This window comes from Orycteropus afer, unplaced genomic scaffold, assembly GCF_000298275.1.
Source record: "Orycteropus afer afer isolate SDZICR_OR568_19922 unplaced genomic scaffold, OryAfe1.0 scaffold00133, whole genome shotgun sequence".
Lineage (NCBI taxonomy): Eukaryota > Metazoa > Chordata > Mammalia > Tubulidentata > Orycteropodidae > Orycteropus > Orycteropus afer.
This window is the reverse complement of record NW_006921720.1, coordinates 1,347,224-1,358,945: the sequence shown is the minus strand read 5'-3', so window position 1 is coordinate 1,358,945 and position 11,722 is coordinate 1,347,224. Positions and strand designations below refer to the sequence as shown.

Here is an 11,722-nt window from a genome sequence, read left to right as displayed (position 1 = left end):
TGTGTTCTTAGCATTGCCTATAGCATTACCAAGTAAATTGATAGGCATGGTATATTACCCTATTTTTTTTTTTTTTTTTTAGGTAGTTATCTATTCCATTTTCTTCTGTGAATTTTTATGAAACTTCTGTTCACAGGAGACACACAGGATATGAGAACATGCTTTTATTCTCTTCAACTGTGGTTAATGTTGGGACAATGTGATCATGGTATTATAGGATAGACCTATTTCTTAGGGTCAGGCCACATATATTTATAAAGTCAAAAATAATATCTGTAGGCCCAATGAGATCTCATTATAATCTGGTCTTTTTGGGATTTGCAAAAACTTTAAACAAGATTCTTTTGTTTTTTCCTAAAATTACTTCTTTGATGAATTTTGGGACAGATTTTTCCCATAACTGCAATAGTCTCCATGAGTCTATAGAAATATTAATGGCCATTTTTAAGGTTCAATGAAAAAAATACTGGATATGTGATTTTTCATTTCAATGTTGGAACTTAGAAGAGTTCTGTCACTCTGCTATTAATTCATCAGCTATAAAATTATTCAATTTGAACAAATCAGTGAAAAGGCAATAATAACAGGGCCAATATTCACATTTTCATTCCCCATTAATAGAGAAAACACTTACTTACTGACACCAACTTTAGCAGAAGCACTTATTATACTATTTGACTTAATTGCTTTTACTTCATGTTTTTGACAGTTAATAGTCCAATTAGCAAGTATGTACAATTTCTGATGGAAATGATTTTGTTTGTGCCAAATATTTTTCTTCACTTAAGCAGCAAAAATTTGATAAGAAGCCTTCATAATAATATTTATCACTTTAAAACCTGCATATTTTAACCATAGCCTAAGGCTATTGCCACCACTCATATGTCAGTATGTCTACCGTGGTGGTTTGTATTTTGCTATGATTCTGGAAGCTATGCCACAGTATTTCAAATACCAGGAGGGTGACCCATGGTAGACAGGTTTGAACAAAGCTTTCAGATTAAGGCAGTCTGGGAAGGAGGGCCTGGTAATCCACTTCTGAAAAAATTGGCTGGTGAAAACCTGATGAATAGCAGTGAAACACTGATATAATACTGGACTCAGGTTGGAAGGCACTCAACATACAAATAAGGAAGAACTTCTTCCTCAAAGTAGCATTAACCTTATTAAGGTGGATGTAATAAACTTTTATGACTTTCATTTACTGATGTAGCAGAACTCAAAGTGAGAAGTAGCTGCAAACACTGGTTAATTACTAGAACATGGAATGCACAAAGTATGAACCTAGGAAAACTGGAAGTAATCAAAAATTAAATGGAACACATTTTAATCAGTATCCTAGGCATTAGTGGCCTGAAATGGACTGGTATCAGCCATTTTGCACTGGGCAATCATATGGTCTACTATGCTAGGAATGACAACGTGAAGAAGAATGTCATCATATTCATTGTGAAAAAAAAAAAAAAAATTCAAGATCTTTCCTGAAGTGCAATACTGTCAGTGATAGGATAATATTCATATGCTTAAAGGAAGACCAGTTAATATGACTATTACAAATTTGCAAATGAACTACTAATGCCAAAGATGAAGGAATTGAAGATTTTTACCAACCTCAATCTGAAATTGTTCAAACATGCAATAAAGATGCATTGATAATTAGTGGTGACTGGAATGCAAAAACAAATGCAATGTAATGCACTGCCGTGGATTCAGATCCAACTCATAGTGACCCCTCGGGTTTCTGAGGTGACATCACTATAGAACTAGATCACCCAATCTTCCTTCCAAGGAGTAGCTGGTGGGTTTGAACCACCAGTCTTGTGGTTAGCAGTCACATGCCTTTGGCACTATGCCACCAAAGCTCCCAAAGGTTGGAAAAAAGAAGCAGCATCAATAATTGGAAAATATAGCTTTGGTGATTGAAATGATGCTGGAGATTGAATGATAGGATTTGTTAAGACCAGTCCCTTATTATTGCAAATGCCTTTTTTCAACAATAAACTGAGACTATCCTCATGTACCTCACAGAATACACAAGAATATACAGGAATTAAATAGAATTCATCTGTAGAAAGAGATGATGGAGAAGTTTAATATCATCTGTTAGAATATGACCTGGAGCCAAATGTGAAAGGGATCATCAATTGCTTATATGCGAGTTCAAGTTGAAACTGCAGAAAATTTAAACAAGCCCATGAGAGACAAATATGACTTTAAGTATATCCCACTTGAATTTAGAGATTGTCTCAAGAATAGATTTGATGCACTGAACACTAATGACCGAAGAGCAGATGAGTTGTGGGATAACAGCAAGAACATCACATAAACGGAAAGCAAAAGGTCATTAAAAAGACAGGAATGAAAGGAAAGAACAAAATGGACTTCAGAAAAGACTGAAACTTGCTTTTGAACAGAGAGTAACTAAAGCAAATGGAAGAAATGATAAACTAAAAGAGCTGAGTAGAAGATTTCAAAGGGCAGCTCAAAAAGAAAAAGTAAAGTATTATAAAGAAATATGTTTTCTAACTTGGAGTTAGAAAACCAAAAGAGAAAGAACATGTTTGGCAATTCTCAAGTTGAAAGAATTGAAGAAAAATTCAAGCCTCAAGATGCAATATTGAAGGATACTATGGGCAAAATATTGAGTGATGCAGAAAGCATCAAAAGAAGATGGAAGGAATATGGAGTCACTGTAACAAAAAGAAGTGGCTGATGTTCAACCATTTCAGGAGGTAGTTTATGATGAAGAACTCATGCTATTGAAGGAAGAATTCCAAGCTATGCTGAAGGTATAGGTGAAAAGCAAGACTCTAGGAATTAACAAAATACCAGATGAGATGTTTCAAAAAATGGATGTAAGAATGGAAGTGCTTATTCATTTAATCCAAGAAATTTGGAAGACAAGCTGCCTGGCCAATTTTTGGAAAAGATCCATATCTGCACTGATTCCAAAGAAAATGGATTCAATAGAATGTGGAAATTATCAAACAATATCATTGAAATCACATGCTAGTAAAATTTTACTGAAGGTAATATAAAAAGGGTTGCAACGATACACTGACAAGGAACTGCCAGAAATTTAAGCCAGATTCAGAAGAGGACATGGAATGATGGATATAACTGGTGATGTCAGATGGATCTTGGGTGATAGCAGAGAATATCAGGAAGATGATTACTTGTGTATTATTAACTATGCAAACACATTTGATTGTGTACCTGTAACAATTCATGTATAACATTGCAAAGAATGGAATTCCAGAAATCTTAAAGGTGTTCATGAGGAACCGGTGCATAGACAAAGAAGCAGTCGGTTGAACAAAACAAGGGGATACTGGATGGTTTGAAATCAGGAAAGGGGAGTGTCCAGATTTTATTCTTTCACCATATTTGTTCATTCTGTATGCCGAGCAAATAATCTAAGAAAATAGACTATACGAAGAAGAACACAGCATTAGTATTGGAGGAAGACCCATTAACAACCTGTGATATGCAGATGACACAACCTTGCTTGATGAAAGGGAAGAGAACTTGAAGCACTTACAGATGAAAGACTATAATTTTCAGTATGTATCACATCTCAATAGATAGAAAACAAAAATCCTCACAACTGGACCACTAAGCAACACCAAGATAAATGCAGGAAAGACTAGAATTGTCAAGGATTTCATTTTACTTGGATCTACAATCAATGCCCAAGGAAGTAGCAGTCAAGAAATCAAAATACATATTGCATTGGGAAAATGTGTTGCAAAAGAACACTTTAGAGTATTAAAAAGGCAAAAATATGACATGCACCTGACCCAAGGGCATGATATTTTCAATTGCCTCATATGCAGACACTGTATGAGGAAGACCCAAGAAGTATTGATGCCTTTGAAATATAGTATTGGCAAAGACTATTGAATATACCATAGACTTCCAGAAGATAAATTTGTCTTGGATGTACAGCCAGAATGCTCCGTAGAAGAAAAGATGATGAAACTTTTTTATAGCATTTTTTTCCCATGTTATTAGGAAGGACCATTCCCTCAAACCCACCATCCACTCCTCAGAAGGAAGGTTGGGCAATCTACTTCCATAATGATACTGCCTCAGAAACCCAAGGAGGGGTCGCTATGAGTCGGGTCCAACTTGATGGCATGTAACAACAACAGCATTCCCTGGAGAAGGATGTCATGCTTGGTAAAGTAGAGAGTCAGTGAGAAAGAGGAAGACCCTCAGTGAGAGAGACTGACCTGCTGGCTACAACAATAGGCTCAAACATAGCAACGATTGTGAGTATGGTGCAGGACTGGGCAGTGTTTCATTCTGTTGTACATTGAGGCACTATGGGTCTACATAGGAACTGACTCAATGACACCTAACAACATCAAGGCTATCTACAATGCTCATTGCTGAAGAAGAAGGACATTTTTGCTCTTTTTCTACTCTTTTTCCTGATATATTTTTTAAAGTTCATGTACGTATACCACATATGTTGCTTAAAACCCACAATAAACCAAACTCACTGCCATTGAGTCGATTCAACTCATAGTGATCCCTCCTTGGGTTTCTGAGGCGATATCTCTACAGAAGTAGATTGCCCACTTTAACTTCCAAGGAGTGGCTCGTGGGTTTGAACATCCAGCCTTCTGGTTAGTAGTCAAATGCCTTAGGCACTATGCCACCAGTGGTTCTTCCTTAAATGTCAAACACAATGCATCATGTGTCTACTCATTTAAAATGATTTTATTTCCTAAATATAATATTTCCTAAATGTGAGTATAGGAGACCCAAAAGAAAGTTATAGTTGGAGGGGAACACAACTCTAAATTATTATTCAATTTTCTTTTATTTATCTTGGTCTTCAGGGGTCCCTGGTGGTGTAAAGGTTAATTTAAGGCTGCTAAACAAATTTTGGAAGCAGACTGCCACATCTTTCTCCCACAGAGTGCTTGGTGGGTTCAAATTATTGACTTCTCCATTAGCAGCCAATCACTAAGCCACTGTGCACCAAAGCTCCTCAACTGGTTATAAAAAAGGCCATAAAGAATTTGGTACTGGAAATATTTTTAATGCTGACTTTATGTAGAAATTTCTGATGAGGGAATAGTAAGACTTGGTAGCTGAAAACTAAATCAAATTATTTAAATGATGAAATATTGCCTTTTGAAATTTGAATTTACTTTTTATTTGTTTTTCATATAATAAATATTCTTAGAACACATGTGTAGCCTTATTGCTGACATCTATATCTTACTGAAGCAGCTCAGACTTATTGGTCTTCCCATCTGGTAAATCAGGTAAAAGCTTTTGGTTACCTTTACATAACACTGTAAAACCTTTGTGGTGTGTACTTATATGTGCATGTATCTTTTTGCAATGTGCACATCATAATAAAGTTCTCACAGAAGCTAGATAATGCAAAATGACAGGGTAGACTGTTTTCTCAAAATTGCTAACATGGCACTATGTCAGAGTGTGTTTTAGTCACCACTCATCCCCAGAGTAAATGCTAAAATGACTCATAAACCTTGTAAACACTGTGTTGGAGCTTGCAAGCATACAGAATAATTTTCACACAGGTTGGAAAACAGTATTTTACCCCTAAACAACTCAAGTCTGAAATCTATCAGTGTTCAGGATGGATTCAGTGCAGGTTATTGTCTCCATTCATGAAAAAAGACTTCTTCCTTCTCCTATTGCTGACAGTAACTCTCAACCATGATGTGGAGAAATGTTGCAATGATAGATCTACCATTTGAGGATAATTACTTCTTATTTTCTGAGCATATACTTCCATATCAAAATCATTAATCTTTAGTAACTGTCCCCCCAATTTAGTATAGAGATAAAAAATTTATTCATTAATCTTTAGCATTTTCTTTCTAAAATGAAATTGATTAAGCATGAGGAACGGGAGATGAGAGTAGGAGCACAAATTAGAAAATGCATCTAATCTGGAATTGAACCCACACCTGTGGTTTCCAGCCAAACAAAAGACAGGCATATGAGTTGAACATTTACCTCAAGTACATACACTCCTTGGAGAGAACAATCATGGGAAAAAGTAGGTCTGCTTATGCACAGGGAGACAGCTCAGGGGGCAGGAGTGCATGGAGGGATGGACACAGGGAAGAGGTAACTATGGGGAGGAAGTGAGAGGGGAGCTGTTGCATTGTGGTAAACTGTGGGCAATGTCATGAGACAAAGTATATGTGAACCACTGTATGGAAAGTGAATATGCTCTGTAAACCTTCACCCACATCACAATAAAAAATATAAATAAAAATTAAAAAAGAAAATTATAAAGATCACACAGTAGTGATGATATGAATAATAAAAAAGCACTATTAATTAAAAGTGGTCACAAAAAAAGAAAATGCATCTAAAAAGCATCGTTGTATAATATTCATAAACTGTAACTTTTCAAAGTATGCCACCCTACTCTTTTATCCATAGGTATCCCTGGGTGGCAAAAACAAGTTAAGCTTCCCACCACTAGCCAAAAGGTTGGCAGTTCAAATCCATTCAGAGGTACCTTAATAAATTACCCTGGCAATCTTTGAAAACCCCATGGAGCAGTTCTACTCTGCACACATGAGGTCTCCATGAGTCAGATTCAGCTCTATAGCAACAAACAACAACTCTCTTACTCACCAGAGTTCTGCTTCTCTAACCAATTGTTCCTTCATAAAAACAAAACAAAAAAACATTGCTGTGGAGTTGATTCCTACTCATAGAGACTCTATAGGATTGGGTAGAACTGTCCCAGAGCAGACTGCCACATCTGCTTCCTGCAGAGCAGCCAGTGGTTTTGAATTGCCAGTCTTTCAGTTAGCAACCAAGTGCTTAACCACTGTGCTATCAGGGCTCCTGTTAGAGACTCTCTTTAATCTATTCTCCCTAGTTCTTGACCCCTGAGGTTATGGTTCCTCTTGTACAGCCCCCCATCTGTTCTAATCTGTCACTTTCAAAGTGCCACGGACCCTCTGAACAATTCCTTTCAGCTTCCTTTCAGCTTTAACTCCTAAATGATTGTCTTTCTAGGAAACTACTTTTAATCTGAAGATCAAGACATTAAAATAAAAGACTATACTTGTTAGCAAGGGAAAGACCATACCAACGATTACTCCTCTTGGAAGAATTTTATTCCTACCTCTCTCCGAAGAATGCAGTGGACCATGACAATAACAAAACCTTGCAATGAATCAAACACGGCAAAAAGTATTTGAAACAATATGGAGCGTTTATCTGTCATGGCCAGAACTGCAGACATCCATGTCAGAGCCAGAAGGGGCAACACCACACAGGAGCTCCAAAGAGACGCCCTGTTGAGAAACAAAGAAAACAGTATTATGTAGCTGTTACGTCATATCCCAAGCAATAACCAAATCCCCGTTCAACAAAGCATTTTTATGTGTGGACCAAGATCATTAACTTGGAAACCACAAAGCAGATAACATTTCAGAGTTTTATTTATTTTTTTATAGACTATCCCACAATAGTTATAAAGGCAGTTGTCATTATAAATATTTAATTATGCTCTTAGCTCTAGTATTAGTAAACACATTATTTTTTTTTATTATAGCATTTTCTCACATGCACTGTAAAAGATTTGTAACAAGAAGATGTAAATGATTGGGACTAACATGGCGTTACTGGCGGTGGTGGCTGACAAAGCTGTTGTTGAAACTACTCCACACTTGGCACATTTGAGCGTCAAACCGCTATGAGGCTCACTCATCTGACTGCAAACAAACAGAACACCCACAAAAAGAACAAAATATTGAATTGTCACCAAAAAAAAGTTGCTGCTGCAAGTTAGCTTTTAAATACGACTTCATGCAGAAAATAAGTATATTTATCAAAGATGAATGTTCTCAATTGTTTTACAGATGCATTTACTACATATTATTTTTTGTAACCTTTACATTTAATAATACGGGCCTTTGTTGCATGCAAAACACATTTCCATCATTTACACCAAAAATGGCCCTTGTGTCTATAGATCAAAATTGTTCAATACACTGAGTTAAACATAAGCATATGCTTGTGTAGACACACAGTGAAAGCCCTTTATTCAGACCAATGATAATCAAACACACAAGGATTCCTAAATTCAAGGATTTTCATTGTCTTTTCCAGAGAGCACATATTATCAGTTAAAATCTTCTGTAACATAAGCTTGCATCTTAGAAATCTATTCAAGGAAGACATATTTTTAGTGTTTAATCATCTGTGCAAGATGTAGCTTCTATCTCAACAGAATCATATCTTGAATTTTTTCTTTTTAAATTAATGTAGTATCAATGTATTGTCCACATTTTAGGATGATCTGAATATAGGGGCTGATGAAATTTGATGAAATATTAGTTGATAATAAAAAGGGTGATAGTTTTCTGCTTTAATAAACACATTTAACATAACTGTTAAGGTCAAAATACTCTTTGTGAACATTTTGTGATAAACTCTAAACTCATAGCATTTAAAAGCTCTTCTCTGATCTAGAGGTTTTCTCAGGTAAAGTCAGATTCAAATAGTTCAGATTCAATCTACTACATCATAGAAGCAAGTCACACTACATAAAACAACTTTACACACATTTTGGTTAAAACAAAAGAATCCATTGAAAATGGCTATTTTATTAAAAATAAAATATTATTATTTTATTAAAACATTTCTTAGGGGGGAAATAAAGAGAAATTATTGAATCAAAATTCAAAACACCTTGAAATAATTTCCTGCAGTATGTTCCTCTCTTCCATTCCTATATGGTGTTTATATCTAAAAGTAAGTTTGCCCTGTAGGTTTTTCTATGAGAGTGAAGTTGTACAACTATGTCTATAATAAAAGTAGTAGAAGAGAGGGAATTGTAAGATGTTCATTATTCACACTGTCTGGTTTCTTTTAAACAAAGAAATGTACTCACTTGTGAAAGATTCTTGGATAAGATAAAACATTTGAAAGCTATTAAGTAGATTGCTAGAGAGCCCATGAGAAAAATCAAAGCTCTCAGAGTTGGGCATAGGGAGGGGAAGATGACAAACTCTAAGTCATTCACTTTACTGCTTTCAACCCAAGGCATAGCATATGTATCAGCCACATGTGTCCAAATTCTTCAAAATAATATGTAACTGATAGTCTATCTAAGTTTAGCTCATGAATGCCTCAGTGGTCATGATAATGAATTAGAGATGACTTCCAAATGGCAACTTAGACTAGAATTTGCTACAATGGCTATACCAAAGACTCTTATTCAACAGGACTCAGACATCTGTATTTTTAAAATTTCCATACGTTACTCTTCTGATGAACAAGCAGGGTTGAGCACCAATGACATAACAATACTTTTGAGTTTCTTCAATCTTGTAAAAAAAAAAACAAAAACCAAACCCACTGCCATTGAGTTCCTTCTGACTCATGTTGTTGTTGTTGTTATGTGCCGTGGAGTCGGACCGACTCATAGTGACCTCTCCTTGGCTTTCCGAGGCAGTATCACTAGGAAGCAGATTGCCCCATCTTCCTTCGGAGGAGTCATAATGCCCCTCATTGGGTTTCCAAGGCTGTAACACTTTACGGAAGTAGACGGTCTCATCTTCCTTCTGCCGAGCAGCTGGTGGGTTTGAACCACCAACCTTCTGGTTAGCAACCAAAGGCCTTACCCACTACACAACCAGAACTCACTCACTCACTGCCCTGGAGTCTATTTGACTCAAAGCGACCTCTCCGTGGGTTTCCGAGGCAGTATTTCTACGAAGTAGATTACCCAATCCACCAGCCTTCTGGTTAGCAGTCAAATGCCTCAGGCACTACGCCACCGGAGCTCTTTTAATCTTGTCAAGTCCCATCAGAAATAATATTAAGAAGGTATGTCCTACAGGGTTGCTATGAGTCTGAATTGACTTGATGGCATTGGGTTTGATTTTTATTTTAATCACTTATTTTTTTCTTTCCCCCAAAGTACTGGCTATTTGGGGTTTATGCGTCAAACACGAATGTTTGAAAACATGAAAGTGGCTATTTTCCCCATTTTAACATAATTTGGCTCTAGGCTCTGAAACAAGGTTGGAAAGTAAAAGATCACTAAAAAATAAAAATAAAAGTAATTGCACAATATTAGTAAGTATTTTGACCCTGAAAACTGATTTAATCTAAGCATGGCTTTTTCCCAAAATAAATATTAAATCAGTACTTGAAATGCTCTTGTCTCTCTAGTTGAGATGTATTTGAAATGAACTGTTAGTGAGAAATAACTGTTGAAAACCATGTTTGATGTAAATTGGTTGAGCACCCTTGGAATTTTATTATTGAATGTGAATGAAGCACAAGAAAGATTGCTTACCAGAGAGATCTAATATTTTGTTTTCTACTTTGCATGATCACTATTGAAATTTATACACTATACACACTTATTACAGATGTATACTAAATTGAATTGATGCAATGAAAAATGAAATCTTGTCTCCTTGTTACAGAGGCAATTCTAAATTTATAAAATAAAAAATGCTGATATTTTAAAAAATATAATACAAAGGATTTAGTTAAATTGCTATAAGTTCAGTATGTACCCACTATCCACCCAGGCCGTTTCATTATTCTCTGTCTATTCCCACCATTATCAAGACCCTTGAAGCCTACAGGTTGTAGTCCCCTTCTCAATGTTCTTTCTCCATTTCTTAAGAAAAATAAGCATTTCAAAGGAAATCAGAAATGCCAAAATAAGGTTGGGCAATCTACTTCTGTAGTGATACCGCCTCAGAAATCCAAGGAGGGGTCACTATGAGTCGAAATAGACTCCATGGCAGTGACTTGTAAAATTAAGCTCTTTAAATACTTTACAATGCTGTGTGTCTGACATATTTATTCTTAATGTAAAAACTTCCCTAGATAACTCCTCCCTTTGAAAAATCTTTTGAAATTTGTTAAGGAAGGACCTTGGTGAATTAGTCTCCTTCATTTCACATAGATAAGATAAAGTGGTTTAAAACTGTAGATAAGAAAACTCAATTGCAGAAATTTTGTTTAAGATTCTAAAAAGACATATGCCTTTGTATCTTGTTTCCTTACTTTCTAATTACTATATTTTATAAATGTATTGATGTTAAATAATAAATTACTCCTTGATAAATATATTTTACATGTTAGAAAAATTTAATGTTGCGTATTATAAAACTTAGGAGCTCTGGTAGTGTAGTGCTTCTATAGTGTACCGCCTCAGAAACCCAAGGAGGGGTCGCTATGAGTCGGGTCTGACTCGATGGCAAATAACAACAACACAACAACACTATAAACTTAAGTTACTATTCCTTTATAAATATGTATTAAGCATAAACTATGTGCCTGGCAGTTTACTGATTATCAAAGGACAAAAAGGAACGAAAGAATAGAGAAAATGGGAAGAGGAGCTTCCTGGCACTTCATGTGACTCTAAATAATAAGCATACTTTCAAAAGAAATGGTGAATATATATGTTTATTCAAAAATCTTGAAATGGTCAGTTTCTACAATTACAGAGACCAGTTTCTAAGTCAATCAGTTAACCTCTTACTCATTGTTTCTTCAGTTGTTTCTATTTGTTTCACACTGAAGTCTTGTTTCTTTACTACTATCTTTACAGCTTCTGTATGAAATAAAATTAGCTCCAAATATTCATATAATCTAAAAAACTTCCTTCATCAATACTTTGGAATACAGAGCAAAATCAATCAGTATATATTTATGCATCTTATATTATATATAT

The 11,722-nt window shown here is 35.5% G+C and overlaps 1 protein-coding gene across 1 annotated transcript in view; it reads right to left on the bottom strand.

Moving 5' to 3' along the window:
- Positions 1-11,722, bottom strand: part of ADGRB3 (adhesion G protein-coupled receptor B3) — a 1,013,812-nt gene that overhangs the window by 56,512 nt on the left and 945,578 nt on the right. The window contains exons 23-24 of the mRNA XM_007945182.1: positions 7,632-7,730; positions 7,139-7,310 (exon numbers count right to left, since the gene is read on the bottom strand). Of these exons, the coding sequence (XP_007943373.1) occupies positions 7,139-7,310; positions 7,632-7,730 (271 nt within the window). The remainder of the gene's footprint in view (positions 1-7,138; positions 7,311-7,631; positions 7,731-11,722) is intronic.